Raw genomic sequence first — 25543 nt, 5'->3', positions numbered from 1 at the left:
CAGCAAATGGCTGTATCAGCATTTTGGCCAGTATATGTTTCAGTTACTTGGGACTTTCAGTCCGTTTAATAATGTCTTAAACTAAAGTCATACAGCAGGAGGAACCAAGTGGCTCTAATGAATGTCTAAATGAAATTAAATTACCATCTTACCAAAGGACCTTTTGGATAGTCTCAGCCACATCCTGATTATTCATGTCACCCTCTGAATGGGAAAAACAAGCGATTAAAGGCAAAGCAAACAGGTAGCGAAAAAGATAATGGACAGGTAATGCCTCAGCCCACAGAAGGTAGTGCAGTTTTCCCGAAGGATCTGGGAAAGTCGCGACCCATAGTTTACCTGGCTACTTGATTTGCTTGGCCGTCGTTAGTTGTGTTTTGTGCTTCCCGCTTTCAAGAGCTCAGCAAAAATGCTGGCTGCTTTGATTTACACTATCTTCGCGATTTTACTGAGTGTTCTGGCCACGTCCTACATATGCATTCTATATGGAGTCAAGCGTCGCGTTCTTCAGGCCGTTAAAACAAAGAATTCAACCGAAATCAATCACATAGCATATCAAAAATATAACCAGGCTCCAGGACCACGACCATGGCCCATCATTGGTAATCTTCATCTGCTGGATCGATACAGGGACAGTCCCTTTGCGGGATTCACGGCGTTTGCACAGCAATACGGAGACATATACTCCCTGACCTTCGGACACACCCGCTGTCTGGTGGTGAACAACCTGGAGCTGATCCGCGAGGTGCTCAACCAAAATGGCAAGGTGATGAGCGGGCGGCCGGACTTCATACGATATCATAAATTATTCGGAGGCGAGCGGAGCAATTCGTTGGCACTCTGCGATTGGTCACAGCTGCAGCAGAAGAGAAGGAATCTGGCCAGGCGTCACTGCTCGCCCAGGGAATCCTCCTCCTTCTACATGAAAATGTCCCAGATTGGCTGCGAGGAAATGGAGCACTGGAATCGTGAGCTGGGTAACCAACTCGTTCCTGGAGAGCCGATCAACATAAAGACTCTGGTTCTGAAGGCCTGTGCAAATATGTTTAGTCAGTACATGTGTTCGTTGAGGTTCGACTACGATGATGTGGATTTCCAACAGATTGTTCAGTACTTTGATGAGATATTCTGGGAGATCAACCAGGGACATCCGCTGGATTTTCTGCCCTGGCTATATCCCTTCTACCAGCGACACCTTAACAAGATCATCAACTGGTCCTCGACCATAAGGAGATTCATAATGGAAAGGATTATCCGGCATCGGGAGCTGAGCGTCGATTTGGATGAGCCAGATCGGGACTTCACAGATGCTCTACTTAAAAGCCTGCTTGAAGATAAAGATGTCTCCCGGAACACGATCATCTTCATGTTGGAGGATTTCATTGGTGGACACTCAGCGGTTGGAAATCTAGTGATGCTAGTGCTGGCCTATATAGCCAAGAATGTGGATATTGGAAGGAGAATACAGGAGGAAATTGACGCAATTACCGAAGAGGAAAAGAGGTCAATTAATTTGCTGGATATGAATGCTATGCCCTACACGATGGCGACGATTTTCGAGGTGCTGCGATATTCATCCTCTCCAATTGTTCCACATGTGGCCACCGAGGACACAGTGATCTCTGGCTATGGAGTGACCAAGGGCACCATTGTGTTCATCAACAATTATGTGCTAAACACCAGCGAGAAATTCTGGGTAAATCCTAAGGAATTTAATCCATTAAGGTTTTTGGAACCATCAAAGGAACAAAGCCCAAAAAATTCCAAAGGTTCTGATTCCGGAATCGAAAGTGATAATGAAAAACTTCAACTCAAGAAGAATATTCCGCACTTTCTGCCCTTTAGCATCGGGAAGCGGACTTGCATCGGCCAGAATTTGGTGAGGGGATTTGGTTTTCTGGTCCTGGTCAACGTAATGCAGAGATATAATATCAGCAGTCATGATCCTTCGACAATCAAGATCAGTCCGGAGAGTTTGGCACTGCCTGCCGAGTGTTTTCCACTGGTCTTGACACCCAGGGAAAAGATCGGACTACTATAAAGTTATAAATTAAAAAACAATTTCATTAAGCATAAATAACTCAAACCGCTTCAGAATAAGATTACTGCATTATCCATCATCAGACATAACGAATAAGCTCAATCAAATAGTAAAACTATTTTACTGTTGAGTATATTTTCAATTATTCAACTAACGCAAATACAAAATTTGTATTTCATGTCTATATTTTGTACGATACCAAACACGCAAAGTCTTATAGATGCTCTCCACACTATAAAAATTTCACATACATTCGATTCTTGTGGATCTTAAGGTTAGATTAATTCGTTAAGAACTTCGTTATAGTAAATGACTCAATTATGTATAGTGCGCACGCCGAAAGTTAATTCAAGTATAATTCTTAAGCGAACTATTTACATTTTTTATTTTCTTTTAGAAATCAATAAACGTGGGCCCAGAAGGGCCTTGTATAAATGACATAGAAACCTAAACGAACTTCTATGAATAAATGCAACTTGTTTACAAATGGTCAATTAAAAATATTTTATAAACCAAATATTTACGAAGTAAATCTATGTGTAGGGATTAGGATCCTCATGGTTTACAATTAAGAATAATTACCTAAAAAAAAACTCTATAATTAAAAAAACCAAGCTAGCAAGATGGGTCTACTACTGGGTCTCCACAAGGAGATGCGGCTTCACGTCCACCACAGGCTGTTCGGCTGGCTCTGCCTCAACTTCCTTGAGATCGTCGCTAATCTCCTCCGGACTGGCAGTTCCACCTCCGTCATCGACGTCCAAGGTCTTGGGCAGCGGTCCTAACTTCTCTAGTATATCCACTGGCATTATCTCCGTTATTGTGGGCACCGAACTCACGGTGAATTGAGACGGCAGTTCGGGTAGAGTCGGCAGCTCGGGCAAAGGTGGTGGTGTGAAGTAAGGAGTTTCCAACGCGGGAGGTGGCGTCGTGCCAGTAGAAACAGGCAAGGGCACAGGCAGCGGCACTGGAACAGGAACTGGAACAGGTGATGGTACCATTGTAGGCTGCTGAGGATAGCCCTGATAACCACTTCCATCCAACACGGGAATGGGTTGTGGCAGGACATTAACAGGCACAGGAGAAACTGCAGCTCCACTTGCCGTTGGCGGTGGACCACTCAGGTAATAGGGCATCCCATTGGGTACAGGCATGGGCATCGCTAGCGGCGGTGGAGGATGTTTGCTAAAGAATTCCTTGAGCATTGCTCCTCTCGTGACAGCATCGACATGCGCAGGTATAAATGGCGGGCGGTGTCGCAGGAATCCTGGAGGAATCTGCGGCAGGCGACCGGTCTTCATTAGCATGGCAAAATGCTTGGGATCGAATGGAGGGCGGTAGGCTGAACGTAGCGTGCGTGTGTAAGTCTTAACTATTGCACACTTGAAAGGATCAAAATGAAAGTATCGGTACTTCGGTTTCTTCTGCACCAAAACAGGCTTTTCCAGATTAGCTGGCTTGGTTGCCAGTGGCGGCGGTGGTGGTGGAGGCAACACAAGCAGCTCATCGCGTATCAGTTGCAGCTTGGCGGCGGCTTGGGAGCGACCCTCGTGATATTTCCGAAGGGCACGTTCCACCGCCATTTCAACGACCGCGCGGTCTTCGTTGTCGCTCTCGTATGCGGGCAGCACCTTATCCACGAAATTGACGCCTTTTCCCTTTGGTTTACTAAAAATAAATATACTATTATTATTTATATATAAATAAATTTAGAACTCTGTCTTACCTCGTGTCCTCCACTGGTTCATCTACTGCATCTGCCACTATGTCCTTCTCCGCTTCCAGTATATCCTCCCCAGAAGGTACTATTTCCAAAACGTTTCCTTTTTGTACGGCCACCGGCATCACTGACGCCGTGGCCGCCATCGATGGCATTGCCTCCACTGGCGCTATAGGAACAAGGGATTCCACGGGCATCATCGGCGCCATAGGTAGTTCCCTAAGAACCGATCCAGGTGCCTGAGGTGAGGAAGCTACTTCGACCATATAATCCATGTACGTATTTGAATATTCTTCAGAGTATTGTGCATACGCTTGTTCCATATTGTACGCGGAGTCCATATATGCGGCATAAGCATCATAGCCCTCACCCAATGCGTTCTGATCCTCCTGCTGCATCAATGACATATTATAGTAGTACGCAGCCGCTTCCATGCCCTGATTCTCCGCAAAATAATTGAAAGCTTCCTCTGCTGATAATCGAGACCTTGGTGATATTGACCGCGATCTCGACCTGGAGAACGATCTCCTTCTGGTTGGTGCTTTGGACCAACTGCGTCTCATCGGCGGAGACGGCGGTTTGAAGGGTAAGGGCGAACGGGAGCGAGATAAGTGTTCACGTTCCCGATCACGACTTAGTGAGTGACGTCGGCGGGAAGGAGGTGGTGACCGAGGTCCAACCAATTTTTGTGGTATTGGAGATATTGAACAGCGTTTTCTGTGCCCTGCTAGTGGCAACCGTCTTCGTCTACTTGGACTCCTACTTCGCGTTCGACTCCTTGTTAAACTTCTACTATGACTCCTGCCTTTCCTAGTTCCTCCGACGGCTGCTGCTCCAATTCGCTTAGCGTATCTGGAAACTCTTCTGGGCGATGGAAGGCGTCGGCGTCTGGGGCTGGGAGTACGTGACTTGGTCCTAGAGCCGCGACGTCGTGCCCTACTTCTAGAAATAGAACGGGACCGGGATCTACGACGACTTCCTGCTGATGGTGGTGGACTCCTTAGCTTAGGCTTAGATCGGGATTCGACAATGGTGGGTTTCACAATAGCGATCTCCTTTGGCGGCTTTTGCAGCGGTGGTTTGGGAGGCTCTGCCTTGGATGTTTCCGATAGATCTGCTTCGTCCTTGTCGAAAATGACAGATTTCCTAGTCAACTTCAATGGCGAGATGGTCAGTTTGATGGCTTCCCGATTGGCACTGAAGATGCTGTTTACAGGAAAGGATGTTTCCTTAACCACCTCTGGTGCCTGAACAGTTCCTTGATCATCCACTGGCTGCTGATCCTCACTGGAATTGCTTTTAAGTTCCTGTTTGCGATACTTATCCATGATGGCATTGCGCTGCATTAGAAATAAGGATTCCATTTTCAGCAGTTCTTCGGAAATCTCATCGCCCGCATCATAGTTCTCACGCATCATCTGAATCCTAGCCAGATTGTCTTCGAGGCTCTTTAATTTCCGTAGGTCCTTGCTTACATTGTTTTTCTTTTGGAGCTGCTCCTTACCAGCGGTTTCATCCTGATTTGTGTTGCAATTACCGGATGCTGTGACCGATTCATCATTCGAAGAGCTTTCATTGGCATCGTCGTCCTCTGAACTGGAGTCCTCCTCGGTTTCGCTACTGCTGCTACTTGTTGAGGAAGTCTCAGAGCCCGACGAACTCTCTTCGGCTGGGGAATTGCTCAAGGAACTGTTCTTTGAGGTGTCCAGTGTTTCCGACTCCAAATGCTCGTTGGACATCTTAATACTATTCATGAATTTGTCATATAGTTCATGGATGTTGCCCTCCGGCAGGTTTTCATTTTTGCGTCGCGGAGGAGGTGTGCTTTTTGCATTCCACAGAGCGTTGGAGTCATCATCGTCATCATCGCCATTAAATTGTGAAGCTACTGGAGGCAAGGGTGTAGCGTTAAGAGATGCGTTTGCATTTGGAGCGGGAGTAGGAGTTACAGGAGGTGCGTTCTTGGGCATGCTGGCCAGTGAATCGTCGTTTTCCCAGTTGTCGATGTAGTCATCCGTATCGGGACTTTCCTGCTCTTTTGCCGGTGGAGGAGCATTGGTCGCCACTGCACCGTTTCTAACCAGCACATCGTGCCGGGGAGGCGTTGTATTGCGTTCGATTTTTATAGTGGTTCGAGTAAAGTTCGTTTGCAGAGGCGGGGGCGTAAGATCTTTTTCTTTCTTAATGCTGAATTTTGTATACTCATCACTCTTTCTTGGTTGGAATCCAGTTTGCTGACTGCCATATAATTGATTTCTTTCGAGTTCTAGATCCCTATCCCAATCCTCAACATCACTGTCGTGTCTTTGAAATCGTCTCTCCTTGCTTGAAGGGCGAGAGGAGGATTTCCTCCCGCATAATACTGATTCGCGCTTGAAAGGATTTATATGCCGTGGCTGGCTTTTGTGATGTTCGACCTCTGCCCTACCACTCGCAGATCTATTATGCCTGCTATTCGGAAGGTATTCAGCTTTAATCTCTTTGGGAGCCTCTTTTCTCTCTTTGTATTCATTAGTGCGACGGAACAACTGCTCTTTAGTAGCTAGTAGATTATCCAAATGCAAATCGCTTTCCTCGAGCAGGGCGCCAATCCTACTGTGAATCTCACTGGCCTTGAGCAGAGGAGCCAGTTTGTCGGTTTTAGCGATGGGGACAATAGGAATGGATGACTTTAACGGCGGCGTAGTACTCCTTTCAATAGTTGCAGCTGGAGCTGAAACGGCAGTGTTTACTCGTGGAGGTGATTCGGCGAAAATATCAAAGTCCTTGGGATTGGCGTTATCAACAATTGGAGTCTGAGGGATCTGAACTTGTGGTGGTGTCATTGAGGGAGTTCCTTCCCTGCTCCCCCAAGGTGGAGGCGTCTGATTTTTTCTTATTGAGGCGTGTTCGCTTGTTATTGCACTTTCATTGAAGGAATCATGCGGCGTGCTTGATCTCTTGGACCTATCCAATCCATTTTCGTTCGGCGGATTCTTGCATTTTTCTTGATGCCTATCTTTAGTCGTTTCCCGTGAATGCTCCTTTAATTTGTCCTTGCCGCTTTCCTTTGGGCATTTCGTTACTGATTTATCTGTTTTATCTCCCAATGGCCCCAACAGTTTGTCCTTTTTGTGATCAGTTCCTTCCTTTGAATTTTCTCTTGCATTTCTTACTTTTTTTGCTTCAGGTTTTCTTTCTTCAGACTTATTCTGCTTTCTTTCATGCAGTCTTTCCTTAGAATGGTTTCTATCTTTTTCTTTGGAACGCTCTCGAAGCTTTTCTTCATTCGTATCCTTATTTTTAACCTTGGATTCATTTCTTCTTTCACTGCGCTCGGTAGATTTTTCTTTAAGCTTTTCTCCATTCTTTTCCTTTGATTTTTCCCGACGCTTATCCCGTGAACTGGACCTTTTCCTTGATTTTACTCTGGTATGTTCCGCATCGGTTGCCTTTCTTTTGGTTTGATCTCTGGCTTGCGATTTTTCACGTGTTTTATTTCTAGTCCGATCTCTCTCCCTAGATCGTTCTTTAGTTTTACCTCTCGATTGATCTCTTTCCTGGGACTTTCCACTCGCTGCATTCTTAAGCTCGCCTCCAATTTCATCCTTTTCCTTAGATAGATTCAAACTTTTTGCTCTATTAGAATTTTTATCTTGGGATCTTTCTCTACTTTTCCGTCTTCCTGTCCCTCTGCTTTCATCCTTGTTCTTGGAGTTTTCAGTGGACTTGCCGTGCGATTCTTTCGACCTTTCCCTAGTTCTTCCTCGATTTTGGTTTCTGTCATGGGATCGATTATTTGGTTTTCCTCTGACGTCATTTTTGTGCTGGGACTTCTCTCTCGATCGATTGATTTCAATTAAGAGTTCAGTGGACTTTGTTTCGCTGGAAAGTTTCGCTTCCTTGGAGTTGTGGCCAGCAGTTTCCGCTTTAGTTCTGCAGTTCTCATGCTTTTTATTGGAGCACTCGGAAACAAGATTGAAAACAAAAGACACTGGCGGCTGCAATGCTGTCCAACTAAAATTAAACTTGTTAAACATAACTTTCTACATAAATATGGAATTTACTTACATCACATCCGATTGGAGTCGTTTGCAACAACCTGAATTGCTGTTATTACCTGTAGCTGGTGGATTTTGAGGGGCATACGCTCCCGGCGGAGGTCCTTGCGTTGGTGGCCCACCCATCATGGGAGCTCCCATGCGATTCGGTGCGGGTGGGCGACCAAAGAATGTCGGTCGCATGCCCCTTGGTCCGCCCCTGTTCATTCGGGGCATAAAGCCCATGCGTGGAAAGTCAAAGCAAGGAGCTCTCATGTGGAATCTTAGCGGAATATTGCCCAAGAACGGCGTGGGCGGTGCTTGGGGCAGGGTAGCAGCTGCAGCCTCCTCCTGCTTCTCCTTCCTCGCCTTCTGCACATCCTCTACGTTTTTGAGGTCTTCCCCCGAGGAATCCGAGTCCGAATAGAGGCCTTCGCTATCGTCCACATCTTCGGCTTGGGCATTTGGTGTCCCGCCAGATCCGTTCTCTTTGCGCGCCTGTTCCAGAATGCTAGCTGGTAGCTTCAGAAGCGTTTTGCTTATTATCAGTTCCTTGGACAGATGCTTTTTGACTGCCGGACTGCTGGGATGATAATGGGGCGGGGTCACCACCTCGCCCGGTTCCAGACTGTTGGTGTCATTGTCCTGGAGCTCCTCCGGTGGCTTTGACTGTTTTCCAGCGGCTGGCTGCTCCATTCCGACGGCAGATCCTCCAGCTGCTTGCGACATTTTTACATCCGGCGACCTCAAATCGGTTTGCCCCTCACTCTGTCCCCCTTTTCGATGATTCTTTCTTGTTGTTTGCGGGCGCACACGCTTTTCTTTTTCTGCTCTCTCAATGGCGGCGCGGTGTTGCTGGGTATCCACGCTGCGCTTTCCCTCGCCGAGCGGTAATATTGATTGGGCGACGCGGGCGGACGTCCTCGTCGATTCCAGCGGTGCACCAGCTCGGCGTTTGCGGTATCATGTACGTTTCCGTTTAATGTTTATGCCATTATGAAAAACCAAAGCCAATAACTTTTCTGCAGCGAGTAAACACTACTCAATGCAGAACAAAGACTGGCCACATTGAATCTATCGGCAGGTAGTACTGCCAACAACTATCACAAATTTAGTGAAAAAGAAGCTAACAATTTTGTCCATTCTCTGCTGACATTTTTAAGGAAGTTTTAAATAGGCATTTTAATATACAGCAACATAGCACAATTTTTATTGATATTTGTTTAACTAATTTTAAATAATTTTACAGTGTGAACGCTGATATTAATCGGGATGCTTCTAGTTCTATCGATATAATAGCGAATACACCCACCTTAACATTTAGCGAGTGCACACTCTGTTAGCGTTGCCACACTATTTGAGTCGCTCGCTCCGATATTTTGAAATGGATTTTAAATTCATTAGCTTTGTATTTACTTAACGACTGTCTTTTACATGCTCGAAAAGTCGTAGTAACTGTGCGAAACGCAATCAAACACCCAAATGCGCTTTACCGCTGCAGACTGCACTTATTTCCGCTTCCTCTTCGCGAGCGGCGTTCATTCGAATGCGAAGTGCAAATAAATGACAAATACGGTTACAGTTGTGCCCGCTAAACACACAGTCACTATATATATTTGAACAATATGTGTGCACAGTCAAGCGATTCGTGCAAAATACGCCTATCCGCAGATATTATGACATTGCCATTGCCTGCCGATTAAGGGAAATTCGAAAAAGGCGGAAAAGTTTCCCTCCGGCACATTGAGATGCATCAAATATGAAAAGTGATACACTTTTTCAATCAGATAATGTTTCTAAAATACCCAAAGAAGTTTATATATATATCTACAAATTATCATTTTCGTACAAATTGTAGAGCTTTGTATAATGCATTTTAATTCAATTTCTTTTTAATTAATAACAACAATTTACCTTGAGAGATTAAGCAAATGGATGTCCGTAATTAATTAAAACCTTTAACACTGCAGTTATGCTTCATTTTCATCTCAGTGCAACGGAGTTGCCTTTAATTGCCGACAGCGCTCTCAGTTTTTCTTTCTTTTGTAGATTTGCATGTGCAACTTTCTCCGGCTGCCGACGGCGACGGCGCTGCTGCAGCGCTGCGGCAGAGGCGAAAGGTGCAAATTAATTTGTGGCGCCCCACAATAACCTTCCTCACTTTTATCCCCATCATCAAGCATAATCTCCTGCGTTTCAAACGATTTTCCATCGTTTTCTTCCCAGCTTTGTCGCGTTGCTCGGCTGAGGTTCAACCGAAATATAAAAGCCCATCCCCAAAATGTGAGGTGTTATCTCATTTTTAAAATCACCAACTGCTAAGTGGATGCGCAATGAAAAACAAGGCAAAAAAGTGCCACCATTGTTTGAGAACGTCGAAAAATCAACTTGGATGTCCCCGAGCAACGCTTGGGTTGAACCTACGTACAAAACTCATTGTATCCCATCACTGCGGTTCTTCAAGCAGGGCTTTGACTTTGGGTTTTTCTGGGGCCATACATGGGCGACCACGAGACTTCTCGAATTTGACACTTGGGTGCGAAAACCTTGGAGAGCATAGCAGCTTTGGGCTGGTGGTGGCTTTGTCCTTCGGAACAGAAGGAACATCATATTGCGGATATGTGAAAACAATATACTTAAGGATACGTTGTGAAACAAATGGTAGCTATTACGGAAAATTTTAAACCAAAGCATTGAATTCCTCTGAGTTAAACAACCCAGTTTCCCATTTCCCAAACTTTCTTAAATCACTTTCCTAAGTAGCCAGCACCCACAGACTGCATAGCTTCCTCCTCTGCCATAACTCAATTTAATGAGCATTTAAACCAAATATGTGCGGCTACAAATGTAGCTAATTTTTCCCCCTGCGAGCATATTTATTTATTTATTTTCGTGATCTGGCCGGCAATTAATACCTGAGAAGCGTTAAAAAACGCAACGCTCCGTGGGCATTGAGGGCGGCACTTTTGTGTGTACTTAGTTGTACTTGCGGCTGTTTGCCGGCGTTGACAAATGAGAGCGGTAAACGCCGGCGCAGTTCCAATCCAAAAAGCTTACAGCAGCGCCGAGTCATTGACATTCGCAGCTGAACTAGAAAACTTATGGATCCGCATTCGAAAAATGTGATAATTGCAGTGGAGTGCGATGTAAGTCAAAAATGATATGTGGGGGGCAGAACTAGCGCAAATCAAGCCGATGCGTTATATACTCTAATAAGCAAATTATATAATTATAATTATGAAAAAAAGTTTAATTTCAATATTTATGTTTTATTTATTTAAGTTTTAGGTCATAAGTATCCTTTGGGTTCCTAAAAGCAGGCAATGCTTTTTAAAGCATAGATTTAGAGTAAGATATACTTAACCATTTATCAGCATTGAAATATATTTAAAATAAAGCATATATCTTTATCTTTAATCATATATCAAGATCTTTATATCTTTAATAATACATGAAATAATTATTAAAAGATATTAATGGTATTAGAATCTTCTAAAACATCCAAAACAAATGATATCCCCTTTTTAAGGGTGTACCAAAAACCCTAACAATATCCGTTTATGTTCGTGTTAATTATATATATTTGTGGATAAACACACACACACCTCAAAGCGTCGCTAATTGGCAGATTTAGAGGAACCGAGAGGCAAAAACACGAACCGCACAAATGAAGATCTCTGTCAATTTACGGACTGCTAGGCATACAAAAAACTTCTATTGTTCCTGTCCAAATTGGCTTAATTTATTTGGGCATGCTTTCATCACATGCCCATCTCCGCAGGGACGAAGTGGCGATGAAGGGGTCGCAGGCCAGTTCTCTGTGGACAGGTAACTCCGGATGAACTGGGCCCCTGGCGATGAGGTGCTAATCACAGGTCGCACGTTCGTTCCAATACGAAAGCGGGGCAAGATGCTCGATTCTTAGAACGCAGTTTCTCCGGCAGCCACCTACAGTATATACTCGTACATGTGTGCAAGTACACGTATAAAAAATTAAACAAAATCCCCGCGGCAATCGTTGAAGCATTCGAAATCCAATCGTAATTACTGCCTCGTTCACTCTCCCGTGACCAACTCGCATCAAATGCGATGAAACCGGGAACCGCATCAAATGCGGGTCTAGGAAGTTGGGATCACTAATTGGGTGGGGAAAAGTGGTAGGCAAATGAAGTGGCGCCTGAAGGGTATAATTTAATCGGGGAACCTTCTTGAGAAATGGGGCTAATAAATAAGTAAGAGTTTTTAGTTTTTTTTTTTTATGAGAAAATCACACCCAAATGACATGCGAGCACGGAATTAGAGTTAAATAAGAGTACTATTTGATAGTTAAGATAGTTGCTAATAACGTTGCAGTAATATTTTCTGTACTTCCAAGTCCATCAAAATCCGCATGATATTTTATTTCGCTTGCTTTTCATAAGCTCATAACTTTTTTGGTTTATTTTGGTTTTCTGTTTACAATTTTTTATCGTTATTAGCTAATTTTAGCCAAGTCAAAATGGCGAGCTGCGCTAACGACTGAAAACCTTTGTTGTTCATTTTTGTGTGGCTATTATTTATGAGCTTTTCGAGTTTTGTTTTGATTTTATTTTGCACATAGACACACTCAAACATCAACTTGTATCCAGTTATTAGGCACTGGCGCATTGTATTTCTGAGATACTCGCATGTATCCGTCCGATACCTGCATTGAATTCGCTTTTTTCATTCATTTTTCTCGTTTTTAGTTTGTGTTTTATGTGTGTGTTTATTTTTGTGTAGTTCGTTTGCAGTTTTTGTTTTTATTTTTTCTGTATTCACTTTACACAATTCCCAGGCCTAAGACGGTGCCAGTTCGCCGCTGGTACCTCGTAGCACCCGGCATCGCCGTTCCCCGTGATCTCCGCGATCAAAGTCGCAGTAGTTCCAGCCGGAGACGGAGCCGAAATCCGAAGCCGGGTGCCAATTTGCGAGTCGGGCTAAGCGCATCTTTCTCTACCATTTTCCCACTTGGCTCGGATTCACTATGGTTGTTTATGGTTGGGGAAAAACCCAAATCGTAAAACTTTAGAGCTCGATACCTGGATCGAATATCACAGATATAGTTTTCTATATCTCTGTCTGATTCTCGTTTACTTTGAGGGGAATTCATATTCGCTACTATATTCTTAGCTATTAAAATAAATGAAAAATCGGGGACTTTCTTATTGTCGAGATTTCTAATAATTCTAATCTAAGAATGTGCTCTAGTATTGCTGCTTTTGACTTAGAGCGATAATTTAATATATATTTTACTTGATAAGTAAAATGTTTAAGTGTGATGCTCTACAAATAATCTTATATTAACAAAGAAGTATAAAGAAAATGAAATGTATTTTATGTTACGATCTCTACTTATACTTGAACTACTTGGAATATTCAAATCGCTGAGGTTTTCTTATATTCCAATCGATTACTTATTAATTCATTAGTTTCAGTAGAATATCATAGAAGCAACTGCTTGGAAATTCCTAGCTGATTAGAATGCACGTTAGTCAAGCATTTCAACAACTTGCTGTAAAAGTATCTGGATTATTGTAATCCAACCGTCACTCACATATTTCACCGCCCCAAACCACATTTTCAATTGGCTCGCACAATCAGTGATGCAATGTGAAATGAGTTTGGTTGTTCATTGTGCTATGCAAATTATACAAACTAAATAATACAGTAATTAATAATGTGGCAGCCAGCTGAGAAAGAAATGGTAAATAAAAGCCATGGGATTAGCGGTGGGATGATCCCAATTAGAGAGAGGGATGCTGTGCCCCATCTCTCATCTTTCGTGTTGCATAAACATAAACAAAGAAAGCCACTTCGTTTTATTGACTAATCACTTGAGTTTGACCAACCTGAAGTGTGGCTTTTGTTTCGTAGGTTGCCCGTTGGTTCGTTGGCTTGTGACATTTTAATCATAAACCCTGGGAATTATGCAATTAACGAAGAGAGTCGAAAGACAGATCTTGAGCTTACATAATACCCGAGGCGGGTCCAATGTTGGGTCACCGAAAATAGATAATAAACGAGCATCTAGCATGATACAAGTCCGTGGAGGAGGGAAAAATCAAAACAAAATCGAGCGACACGAAAAAAGTGAAGAAAACCGGTTTCTGGCCAACATGGCGTATGAGCAATACGCGACTCAGAACACTGGTTCGATAGTCAGCACCGCAAGCATCTTATCAAGTTTCTTATTATTATTAATATTAAAAGCAATTCCCAGAATTGTTCAAAATAATAGAAATAATCTAAGCAAACAGCAGGCGGCGCAGCTGTTCGGTGGCAATCAAGATGAGTGTGTAGTCGCCAGCAAATACCCTGGCATTCTGCATCTGTGTTGGTGCAAGTGCAACGCTTTGGCCAGCTACAATCACAATGGAAAAATTACAAAAAGTACAGAAATACTGAAATATAGAAATACTACAGAAACCTAGTGTTTTTTTTTCGTAAGCAACTCGAAGTGGTGGTGCAACAACAAACGAGCTGCAGCCAACCACTTTTGAGTCGGGGAGCAAGTTATACGAGGTCTACTCTGGTTGTTAATTTATGTATGTATGTATGTGATTGTGTTGGCGGAGTTGTGCGAGTACCTTTAATTTTTAGTGTGTCGCGAGAGCTTTTTTCATATGTACATATGTATACCCTACATATCGGCGGGGCATATCGCTGGCTTCGCATTTGGCTCACCTAAATGGTTCTGCTTCTAAACCGCATTAACTGCTTCTAACTGATGGAATGCGTTGCGAATCGTTTGGCTAGAAAAGTGGCCAGCCAACAAAAGGCCCTATAAATAGCCGTGTGTGTGTACACAAGCCATTATATCATTTGATATGATTTTATTTTTAAATTCAATTTAATTCGCATTCGGCTAATTGCTCAGCGTCAACGCACAATCACGTGTGTAGCTCAATTGTAGGGTCCAAAGCAGCCGAAAGCTTTTTCTATGCCTAAGCTCGGCTTGAATACGAACAGTAAACACTCGACTACATGGATTTCGTACTTTTTCAAATTAAATGAAAGACAATGTGGTATTTATATAAAATATATATACTTTTATATATAATATTTTGTGTATATACTAATAGTTATATATTTTATCTTAGTAATAAACAATAACTTGAGTGCCTACTGTATCCCATGGATAAACTGTTAGTGTGTGAGTAAGCCAGCCAGGCCGCTTGAGTGTGTTATTGTTGATCTTTTTTGTTGTGTTTTTAAGCTTAACTTTAGTTTTTCGTTCGTTTTATTTAGCTTCGTGCTGATCGTGCAGCTGTCTCTGTCTGCTTCAGTTTACCTGTGTGTGTGTGTGTGAGTGACCGCGCTGCCGCAGTCGGCGTCGCAGTCGCCGAGTGAAAAAAGTTTTAAATCTGGTAGACAAATCTGAAACGAAACGCGTTTGTGGCTTCAGACGGCGAGTGGCAGTCGTACAACAAAGACGTAGTAATCCAAAGTTTCCAGAGGCCCAAAGTCTCCCTGCTGAAAAGTTGGTCAGGCAACTTTTTCAAAAACCCAACAAGACCGCTGAATAATAAATCGTACAACGAAATTCCTCTTACTTTTTGTCGAATTTTTGGAAAATCCTCTACGTAAGTGAAGGATACTAATGCCAGACGCTGCGAATTAAAACTGTAGCAAGTGAAAAGTGATAAAAGAAAGTGTAGAAAATTGTGTCTTCCCAACTACAATACGAACTGTTATTGCCCACAATTATCAATTATCCTTGCTTGGATTTTACATGGCAGGACTTCGAGTAGCCGAGAGTTAACCGATTGTTCCCCATATTTTGTAGTGCTATAGATGACCGAGAAGGATACCGTCTCGATGGCTACCGTGCAAATGAAGCCCGACTATGCGGCTAGCGAGGTCTACAGCACCGCCAGCGAACCGCCACCGGTGAGTACAGTGAAGCCTCGAGCTCCCTTTGGGTGTGACAAGTGGCGAAACTAATGACAGCCAGATACATACGATTTTCGCTAATGATGGTTTTGCACCGAAAAAATAAATGATCAGGTAGAGAGATTAGTGAGATTAATCGATTAGTATTTCTGCGTAGAATGTACTTGTTTATTAATCTAATTTAAATGATCATTTAATTTTTTGATCAACATCTAGTGTGCGCTGAACTAAGCATTTCAGTTCAACTGACCTGTTGAGCGTTGATTGGTCGGTTGGCAGCCAAGTGGGTTAGAAAATGCCAGGGTCACCCTTTGACTTATTGCATCCGCCGACGGACCACAGAGCGTATGCGCAATGCGGACCTTTTCTGCAAGTAGCTGCAAACGTGAGCTGCATTTTCACCAAATCAGCCTGCACTGCATGCTGCATAAGCAATTTGCAAATGCCCCGCCATTAATGTGCAATTTCAAAAATTATTACTGTCTGACAGTCGAGAGGGAATCGCATGCAACGTGATCGGCTTCGACAATTGTCTGCGGCTTGACATTTCCCTGAAATAGTCCACAGCAACGTTCGTATCTGCAAGATACAAGATACACCCGTACCTACCTGCATACATACTTCTTTCTCGGCAAGGTGTGAATGGATCTGTGTATCCGATATGGTTGGACAAATAGAAATCCGCCGCAATCCGAAACGCGAAGAGCTCTAATGCCACAGTCACGACACGCTAATAACGCAAAGCCAAAACAAATACCATATCTATATAGACTGCGCCACCGCCGAGTACTTTGACTTGTTCAACTTGTTTTCCCAACCATTTCATACACCATTTTTATAAGCATACGTATATAAAAATATAACTATTAGATCCCAGGGCGTAGTGGTGTTGTTGTGTGGGCTGAATTGAAATACAAATTTGCATAAATTGCACCGTACATTTTGCATTTGGCATTCAACAGTCAGCATCCGCATCAGCCATAAATGATTTGTGCGGTTCCATTCACGCGAGGGTTTTCCCCTTCCATCATTATCGCCTACAGTGAAAGCAAAAAGTTATCTAACAGGCTCGATTCCAGTGCACACTACCACTGACCCAATGCAAAAAAGCGGCAAACCTGATTGGCTGACGTACAAGTATTCGATTTAAAAGATATAGACACCAGTTAGTGGAAATAAAAAGCAGCTAAAAGATACTCCGTTTATGGAAAATGAAAATAATGTATTTGTATAATTACCTGTTTTTGTTGAATTTTTAATCGCTTAATGACTGCAGACCAAGCCATTAGGAAAACCATTAGGGATAATTCTCAGTGCTGTTGAAATCTGTAAAGTAATTATCATTAATATGTACTGAATGCAAAAAGTGAACTAGAATTATCTTTATTATGTTCTTTTAATGGGCAGTAAGCATAAGAACCATTACTATCAGTGACTTGATACCGTTTATAGAGGCAACAGCATGACCTTTCCCATTACAGAGTCCATCAATCAATGAGTTACTTAATACGTCAATAGCTCTGTCTTAGCCTTCACAATCGACCCTTGGCCAAGAGCTTTCCCTTTTGTGCAGTATTTGTTTACCTTTGGGCCAAATGTGTTAGGTTTTCACCTCAAGTATTATTAAGCGACCCCGCACACAACTGCAGTACAATCTCATTAACTTTTTGTCTTTTCTTGTTTTTATGTACTTTTCCCTTGCAATGTGTGTGCGTTTGTGTGTGCACAACACTCGAAACAAAAACCACAAAAATCGTTTTTCTTTGGTTTGGCTGAAAAATGTGAATGCAAAAAACCGAAACCCAAACCATTCCCGAAACCGTGATTGACAAAATGAAATTTTCTCTATTCCCCCGCACTCGCCACCACACAAAAAACGAACCAAACACTCAAAACCAACCACAGATGGGATTTTTTAACTTTAATCATCAGGTTTGTCGCTCAAGTCTTTTGTCTGCACGAAAATCTTCACAAAAAAGTTAAAAACACAAAACGCAAAAAAATTAAAACCTCATCAAGTAGAGTAGAGTAGAGTAAAATAGAGTGCCAGGCGAGCCATTCACTTCCACTTCACTTTGCCTGGTGTTGATGATGATGATCACTCACTCACTCACTCACAATTCACTTTCGCAACTGCATTTTGGGGCCACGCCAGCCACGCACGTAGAGGTGTTAACAAAAAACATTGCACATTTCGAAAAAAAAGATATAGATATAACCGAGAAAAAGCCGCCTCACCTGACTGCACCCACACCTGAGACTCGGCGTCTTCACTGTCTTTTCTCTTGGGCTTGCCACTTCCTCAATTTTGCGGAGGGTTTCCTGTTGCGCAACCAAAATCATCAAATGCGGAATTCGTTTGGCTGGACTAACTTTTTTGTGGATACTCCCTAAGCGGCGGCTTTTTGCATCCACTTGCAAATTTTTGCACCTTACGCGGCAAGCATTTGTTGTGCACATTAGTCACGGCTTCCCACTGCTGGCAAGGCAAATATTTGCGATGATCTAAGGCGCAGTTTCTTCTCGATTAAAGCACTTGCCAAAAACTTAAATGCCTTTAACAATCACTTATTGTTCATTACCTTGGGTCTCATCTTTTTAGCTGACTGTTCGGCTTTTTAATGATTAATGCCGAGCCACCTCTGTCACCTGAAAACAGCACTTAAGAGCCCATTGATAATAAAATATTAATGAAAATGCATGCCCCATCCTAAAACAGTCGCAACTGAAGTAACCCCTATACATTTTATGTAAATAAGTTATTATCACTCACAAAAAATCATTATGCACCCAGCACTTCTTTGAAATTCTCCCAAAACTTCAACGTTTTGAAGCGAAAAACGCGCTTGACCATGCTGAGGTGTATTTTGTGGAGTAAGGTCGTCGCTTTTACCTGACCCCCAACAAAAAAAACCGAAACACAGAGAGGTCATAGGCAAATGAGCACGTAGAAATATTGAATTGCAAACACAAATAAAAACTAAATACTTATGTTCATTGACAAAACCGCAAAGCTAATGTTATTTTCTGTACTTTTCTAGGCCTACAAGCGCCAGGCGAATTCGGTGAAGATTGCCAAGATCACCGCCTTCACCATCATCGTGTCAGCCTTCATCCTGGGATCCTTCATCCTGGCCTCCTCCTATCTGCAGGCCAAGGCCTCCTGCGATCAGGTCCAGGCCCTCGACTCGGTGCTGGAGAAGGAGCTAATGCTCGAGACTCTGCAGCAGGTGGGCAAGGTGAGTCCGCGAAATATGTATTCCAACCGATATGCCAATCCGTACAATCCGTTGTGCTTCAATGGTCCGTTGCCATGGCAGATTAGTATCGTGCTCTATGGGGCTCTGAATTTGAAAAATTATAGAGTTGGCTAATAATGGCTCGCACCGTTCGACTGCACACGCTACGGACTGAAGTCGGACTTCCAAAAAAAAACTTCGAATATTAAGCAAAATTAAATATAATTACCGGAAAATGTAGCTATAATCTGTGGTAGCCGAAAAATGTTCCCCCTTCGTGTGGACCTGCTGTAATTTCCCTCAAAATGTTGTTGACTGCACGCGCTATTAGTTCCATGGGATCGCAGACTTTCGACAGGCACCTTATATCACGAAATGTGATATTCACATGTTAGATATATTAGCTAAAATCGTAATAAGATCATTGGGTAGAAATTTAATTTGAAGCCAAAAGGAAACAGTTGAATGTGTATTAACTGTAAAGTAAATAAATCAGTTGCTATATATTCATATAATTATAAAACACAAGATAGACATGTCGGAGTGGAAAGTAAATTACTTTTTCCTGTAAATCACTATCACTTTGGAAATTTATTGGGAAATATCGACTTGCAGTAAATCTAAACGTTTCCTAGTCATTATACTTATACAAAAATCTTGCCACATAACTGCCAATTCAATCAAAAGTGATTGAATAAGCACCTAGCTCCAAAGCAATTTCGCATATTCACATGTACATAACAGCAAAAAACAAAAAATGTTCAATTGTATGCTTCCTTGAGAAATTTCACGCATGTAACCATAATCAAATGGCAGTTATGAAAAAAAAAGTAACAACTTTATAGACACAACTTTAGGACTATGGATATAAAATAGCTGATTGATGATTGGATGACTGGGCAAGGCGCGTAATTCAAAGTTCATGACTGGCGGTCCAATCATTTGCATTCGTGTCATCAATATTCAATTAGCCGATATGGAAAGTGCAAAATGAAACAAATTATGCACATAGCATACATATACATATAGTGCTCTGATCAGGTTATTCAACCCGCTGTGCAGATGGCTTATGTAAACGAATGAGCGAACAAACGAATCCAGCGAATGCAACGATAAATTCAATCAAGCGAAATTCCCATAATTTGACGCTTAAGTGGACACCAAAATGGTGGAGTTCGCATTTGGAGCTCGCAGCCTGGAGCTTGCGACATAATAACCAGAGAGCAAACAATTGCGAATCAAATGCCAGACGAAGTGAAAGCAGCATTCGGTAGTAACAAAACATGTTGCAAGCCACATACAAAAAGACACAACAAAAATCCACTGAAGCGGGCGTGGGCGCAGCAATTGTTGCTGCTGCGGCTGTTGCTGCTGCTGCTGGGGCATCCAAAATGCCAGAGATCATCAGCTGAAAGAGCAGCTGCCAGTAGAGATGGTCGGAAAATCGTGAAAGTGATTTTTACTCCATGCAATGAATGCAATTGTTATGTGATCAACCAAAAAGAGGCAAACCCTCTGAAAACTACGCCTTTTTATAAAGCCTCATTACTGCAGCATATGATCCCAATTAATTTGATTGTGCGGCAAGTTAATGGATAAGAGTGAAAGCTGCCAATAACGGCCATCGTAATGAACCATTGTTTAAAGTGCTCTGTAATTGAAAATCGAATTCAAATTTGTTTTATTAGAGACTCAAGGCTAACGACATCGATAAGCAAATGATTTTAAATATTAGCTTGATAGCAATTTCAATAATTACGAAACAGCGAAAATCGCTGTAGATTGATTTTAAGTGTAGGTACTAAGCGATGAACCTAATCAGACAAATGAATCTTTTGCATTAAAGAGATTTCGTTTTTTTAAGTATCACTTTGGCTCCTTAAGAGTTCGAAATGATGTCAATGCACTTGCAGCCTAAAAGCCTCTCCCTCTTAGTGGTTATTTCCCAGAATCCAAATGAAGTTAATAAATCCTCCACCTCTCAAATGCGATTTCGTACACCTTCGTTTCCAACGTTGATATCTCCGGCTGATGAAGATCTTCTCACGTGGCCATCGCTTGCAACAGCCGTTCCATAATGCAATTTTGCTGTCATTTCAGTGTTTTCTGCTGTATTTGTCTTCTTTTGCCGGCTGGCGCCGCTTGGTACCGACCGAAAGCCAAAAAAATAAAAATAAGCAACCGAACAACCTTTCGGGCAAACATCCCAAGCATCCAGCAAAAAGCCATCAGCAGACCAAAGACCAAAGACCGGGCTTCCATTGTGGTTTTGGCCATTGCCGTTGACTGTTTGCCATTTAAGGCGAGTTGCGCGCTTAAGTCTTTCGTTTTTCTCCGCTTGCCTCTCGCACTTTGTTTCTGCTCTTGTGTGTGAGTGTGATTTTTTTTGGGGACAAAGCAAATGCTTTTTGGCCTGACGATTATGTAATGTACCGACATACTGGCAGACAGGCAGCCAGCATATAGGTAAATGTTATTTATCTGCTGTTGTGCAAAATCGCTTGGCACTTGGACAACCAAGCGACGGGCAGAAGAAAAACTTATTATGCTGGCTAAGCGCAAATGGATTTTTTTTATGGATGATTTCCCTAAAGAAATTGCCATGAGCCGCCTCTAGAATGACAATTGCAGCCGGCGGCGACTGACGCACGTCACTCACTCGGGCTATAAATAAAAGTTTTGCAAATTAAATGCCTACCGTCCGACTTCGGAGGGCTGTCAGTCATTTTAATTGCACGGAGCATTCAATTTGTAATCATTTAATTGTCATCTTAATGCGACGCGATTCCCCACATGTCCCGCCCAATAAGCTAAGGCAAATTAGAAGCAGACAAATGTTCTCTTTGTATTATAATAGATTTTATCTCCAGACGCGCCTGGCCTTGAAATTCAACTACGAATGCGAAAAACAAACAATCAAATCGAGCGAACTTGTTTGCTGAACTGGTTGGGCTTGGTTTCGATTTCAGCTCGTATTTTTTTTTATTTTCAACCCAATTTGCTGTTTTTCTCTTACACATATGATTTTAAAGTGAAATTTACGGATTGTGTGTCACCTGGCCTGGGAGCACATGACTCAAGATTGACTCACTTTTGGTCCATTTTGCATACGGACTGGTTTTTGTTGACGATCTGCGGCTTTTCTGAGAAATGGAAATTTTGTTAAATTCAAAGATAGGAAAGTTTTTGTCAAGAAATTAATTCCAGGCATTCCCAGATCGGTTCCATCTCTAAAAAGTGAAGGGCAGCCTTCTTGCTTAACTAATGATTAGAGGATCTTCTAAGCCAAATATATATCTCAATCATTTAGAGGAAATGCGAAGAGAACTTGTCTCAGTTCAATGTCAACCTCTTTTGTCAAGTACACGGGGTGACCTGCAAAATAAGCCATCCATCCATCCGAACCGGATATATGTATGTATAAAACATTATCCACATCACCTCCATCCCGCTTCGAGTCCGCCCAACTCCCCCTTGTTCGTGGCTGGCCATTAATGAGAGAGTCATATAATTTAAATTTATTTTTCGTTTGTTTACTTCTGTGCCCATTGTGGCCGGGCATGAATTCTGCTTAGCCACGATCCACTCGGCCGCAAAACGCAGATATAGCCATTTGTTTGGCTGTGTGCGATCGTGCGATTATGTAATTTCGTGGCTGGTTCGCTGTTTTGTTTGGACTTCTCGGGCCGCGGCTACAACGAGCATTTTACTCCGATGGCATTTTACTTTTGGTTTCGGTCGTATGTAGGTTGGGGTCACATCTCCGCCGGGCAATTGACTGCGATGACTGCCACCGGGGGTCTCTGCCCCTCATTGTTTCGCGCACGAAGAGCTGGCAAGAAACTCGGCTCAAAAAAAAAGAAAAAAAAATACAAACTAGTCAAGAAAATAACGAAAAGCAACTGCAAAGCAGACACTCAGTTTCAGTTGAGGGCCCAAAGAAAACAACTTTGTCAATTTTACGACAAAACGTTGGAAAATTGGGGGAAACAAAATCACGCAACATGATCTAAGACCGAAAATTGGGGGTCGGTTAAATATGTCTGCTTAGGGGAATGACGTAAACAAATAACAATATATAATATACTTTACAATATAACCAGATAGGTAAACCATGTATTTTCTTATTTTCAGGAACTTCCCCGTGCTGAACCTTTGCTGGGAGGAGCTGCTGGATCTGCCGATGACTCCGAACTGCAGAGCCTGGAGCCGGAAAGTCGCAAGACTGAAGCCACCCAGGATGCCGAGGAGCACCCCGACAAGGACAACTCCTACTCCGACAGCGATGAGACCGATGAGCTGCAGAAGTTCCCCGGCAAGATGCCACTCGAGCTGGACTTGAGTGACCTGGCTGCCGCCATTCTGCGCAACAACAAGAAGTAAGCATCGAAAAGATTGCTAAATAGTTTAACCTAAAATGAAACTCTGATTGCAAATACCATTAATATCTAATGACAATCCTTATCCCTATCAAATATTTCTTATTCCCGACAGATCCCGCATGAACTGTGTGGTGGAGCGCAAGCACGCCGAGGAGATTGTCGACTCGCCCTCGAAGACGGTGGCCCTGCCCTTCGGAGTCAACCTGACCACGGATCCAAAGAAGGCACGCATCACCGGCGAGCGGATCTCAATCTTCTGCGACGGCGGCGACGACAAGGACAAGGAGGAGAAGGACGCCAAGCGCCAGCGGGAGCAGGAGGAGGAGGACTCCGATGAGGATGCCGAGCCGCTGAGGCCCATGTTCATTCCCTTCCAGCGAGTGCCCATTCCCTTCGGTCGCATTCCCGACCAGATGCCGCTGACCCATATGCCCCAGAGGATGATGCCGCCAGCCATGCAGATGCAACAGCAATTGCCCCAGCAGCAACAGCAGGGACCCATAATCATCCGCCAGCTGCCACCTCCGTTCCAGCACCTGCCCATGCGTCCTCCCATGCCGCCACAGGTGATGCAGGCTCCTCGCATGGAGTCCTCCGAGGAGATGCAGATGCCCAAGGTCCAGACCGTGCGCATTCACATGCAGCAGATCCCCTTCCGTGAGATCCATGTGGCCGACGATGTGCCCGTCCAGATTCCCGCCCAGCAGCAGCGTCAGGAGATGCAGCAGCGCCAGGAGATGCAGCAGCGCCAGGAGATGCAGCAGCGCCATGAGATGCAGCAGCGCCAGGAGATGCAGCAGCGTCATGAGATGCAGCAGCGCCAGGAGCAGCGTGAGATCCCCCAGATTCAGATCCAGCCCATGCCCTTCGGAATGGCCCTGCAGCGCGTTGGCATCACAGCCGAGGATCTGAGGAACATCCAGCGCATGGCCGAGGATCGCATCACCGACGAGCTGCGTCGTCTGGCCGCCGAGGAGGGTGCGGAATCCAGCGAGGGTAGCGACGAAGACGTCTCCAGCTCCGCCGAGCAGGCCACCACCGAGGCCCAGACCACGGTGCCCCAGCAACAGCAGCAGCAGACCGTCCAGCCCGAGCAGCAGCAGCCGGAGGAACAGCACCAGGAAGTCAGCCAGGAGCGACAGGAGCAGCAGCAGCAGCAGGTGCCCCAGATGCGCATCCAGCGTTTGATCCTCCAGCCCCTGCCTGAGCAGCCCCGTGACACCATGACCCCGCCGATGCCCGACCAGCCCCAGCAGCTGCCCTTCGGCCGCATGGTCTACGGACGCAGTCTGGCCCAGCCCGTCCGCATCCCGGTGCCCATGATGCAGGCCATGGAGGGAGGAGCTGCTGCCCCCGAAGAGTCCCAGCGACCTCACTGTGAGTAGATCTTTACACTTTTATTATCATGGTAATGGGATCTGAGGATCATGAGGATGGGATATCTTTGAAATATCTAGAAATCAGCACTTCTAAATAAAAATATTTTGCACTTGCAGTCGTCCAGCCTCGTTCCGTTTAAGTAACAAGAAGACCACGCCTGTGATTGCTGCTGTGCGAATCGAATCTCGACGAGGGTGTAGACCGCGAGGAACTAGGAGAAGGAGTCATCATGTACCCAACTAAACCCGAAGAATCTAAGATTGTAACCGAATCGTCTCGATTTGTTTTGTAATCAAAGCAGCTTAAAAGAAAAAGTAAAAACCAAAACTAATCAACAAGTTTTAAACATGCCTTTCTACCATATCTGGCCTTCTTCAAAAAACGTATTCTCTATATATCATTTTTGTATATTTTATATTAATGCGTGTATAACATTCCAACCAACAACAACAACAACTAGAACACAGAACACAATCGCCTGTGAAAAAGAAAATTGTGAAAGTTTTCCAAGTATTTTTCTTTCAGTTTTTTGAATTGTCTACAGTTTTGTTTTTCACAAAATACACACAAATAAATCCGATGGAAATTTTTGTACATAAATTATTATCGTATTTTTAATTAATTAATTGTCTTGTGTAGTTGTTAGTAAATTAAGAACGAAGATGAAGCTGATTTGATCTTGATATAATCAAATTCCAAAACCAACGACAGCGAAGAGAAATTTGTACATTATATATGAACATATATACTATATACACTCACATTTTGAAGCGAATAAAATTGTGGATAATTGGAAATCAAATAAAATGCGTACTTTATTTGGCTGTGGGATATAGGAATAAATACAT

The 25543-nt window shown here is 43.4% G+C and overlaps 3 protein-coding genes and 3 long non-coding RNA genes across 8 annotated transcripts; 2 read left to right on the top strand and 4 right to left on the bottom strand.

Annotated features, from left to right (window-relative positions):
* Positions 1-61: 61 nt before the first annotated feature.
* LOC27206247 (cytochrome P450 307a1) lies at positions 62-2411 on the top strand. The gene has a single exon (XM_016170137.3). The coding sequence runs from the start codon at positions 410-412 to the stop codon at positions 2039-2041; it is 1632 nt and encodes a 543-aa protein (XP_016030540.1). The 5' UTR covers positions 62-409; the 3' UTR covers positions 2042-2411.
* LOC6736890 (serine/arginine repetitive matrix protein 2) lies at positions 2403-8888 on the bottom strand. Its single transcript, XM_016170900.3, has 3 exons — positions 7812-8888; positions 3768-7757; positions 2403-3709 (listed from the first exon to the last, which is right to left on the bottom strand). The coding sequence occupies exons 1-3, from the start codon at positions 8507-8509 to the stop codon at positions 2674-2676; spliced, it is 5724 nt and encodes a 1907-aa protein (XP_016030539.1). The 5' UTR covers positions 8510-8888; the 3' UTR covers positions 2403-2673.
* Positions 8889-10453: 1565 nt separating this feature from the next.
* On the bottom strand, positions 10454-14850 carry LOC120284810. Its single transcript, XR_005544064.2, has 2 exons — positions 13772-14850; positions 10454-13719 (listed from the first exon to the last, which is right to left on the bottom strand). It is a non-coding gene; the product is annotated as an uncharacterized LOC120284810 (long non-coding RNA).
* Positions 14851-15180: 330 nt separating this feature from the next.
* On the top strand, positions 15181-25497 carry LOC6736889 (egg-laying defective protein 27). 3 transcript variants are annotated; one of them, XM_016170138.3, is made up of 7 exons: positions 15181-15384; positions 15588-15691; positions 17600-17626; positions 18736-18933; positions 23068-23312; positions 23428-24692; positions 24812-25497. In XM_016170138.3, exons 2-7 carry the CDS (start codon positions 15596-15598, stop codon positions 24832-24834), a joined length of 1854 nt encoding a protein of 617 aa, XP_016030536.1. In that variant the 5' UTR covers positions 15181-15384; positions 15588-15595; the 3' UTR covers positions 24835-25497. The 3 variants fall into 3 exon arrangements, with proteins under 3 accessions (XP_016030536.1, XP_016030538.1, XP_016030537.1); XM_016170140.3 differs by lacking the exon at positions 17600-17626 and having other exon boundaries at positions 15182-15384; XM_016170139.3 differs by lacking the exons at positions 15181-15384; positions 15588-15691 and having other exon boundaries at positions 17465-17626.
* Positions 15311-16788, bottom strand: LOC120284811. The gene is made up of 2 exons (XR_006541800.1): positions 15945-16788; positions 15311-15771 (listed from the first exon to the last, which is right to left on the bottom strand). It is a non-coding gene; the product is annotated as an uncharacterized LOC120284811 (long non-coding RNA).
* On the bottom strand, positions 18624-19518 carry LOC120284812. Its single transcript, XR_005544066.2, has 2 exons — positions 19163-19518; positions 18624-19038 (listed from the first exon to the last, which is right to left on the bottom strand). It is a non-coding gene; the product is annotated as an uncharacterized LOC120284812 (long non-coding RNA).
* Positions 25498-25543: the final 46 nt, after the last annotated feature.

This window comes from Drosophila simulans, chromosome 3L (genome assembly GCF_016746395.2).
Source record: "Drosophila simulans strain w501 chromosome 3L, Prin_Dsim_3.1, whole genome shotgun sequence".
Lineage (NCBI taxonomy): Eukaryota > Metazoa > Arthropoda > Insecta > Diptera > Drosophilidae > Drosophila > Drosophila simulans.
The sequence above is the reverse complement of the archived record's forward strand: the minus strand, read 5'-3'. Positions and strand labels throughout refer to the sequence as shown.

Coding starts and splice junctions, on each gene's coding strand:
- LOC27206247 (XM_016170137.3), top strand. CDS start 410: ATGCTGGCTGCTTTGATTTACACTATCTTCGCGATTTTACTGAGTGTT.
- LOC6736890 (XM_016170900.3), bottom strand. CDS start 8,509: ATGTCGCAAGCAGCTGGAGGATCTGCCGTCGGAATGGAGCAGCCAGCC. Junction 7,758..7,811: donor CGACTCCAATCGGATGTGAT/GTAAGTAAATTC, acceptor GTTTAATTTTAG/TTGGACAGCATTGCAGCCGC. Junction 3,710..3,767: donor GAACCAGTGGAGGACACGAG/GTAAGACAGAGT, acceptor ATTTATTTTTAG/TAAACCAAAGGGAAAAGGCG.
- LOC6736889 (XM_016170139.3), top strand. CDS start 17,480: ATGCAAAAAACCGAAACCCAAACCATTCCCGAAACCGTGATTGACAAA. Junction 17,627..18,735: donor TTTTTAACTTTAATCATCAG/GTTTGTCGCTCA, acceptor GTACTTTTCTAG/GCCTACAAGCGCCAGGCGAA. Junction 23,313..23,427: donor ATTCTGCGCAACAACAAGAA/GTAAGCATCGAA, acceptor TATTCCCGACAG/ATCCCGCATGAACTGTGTGG.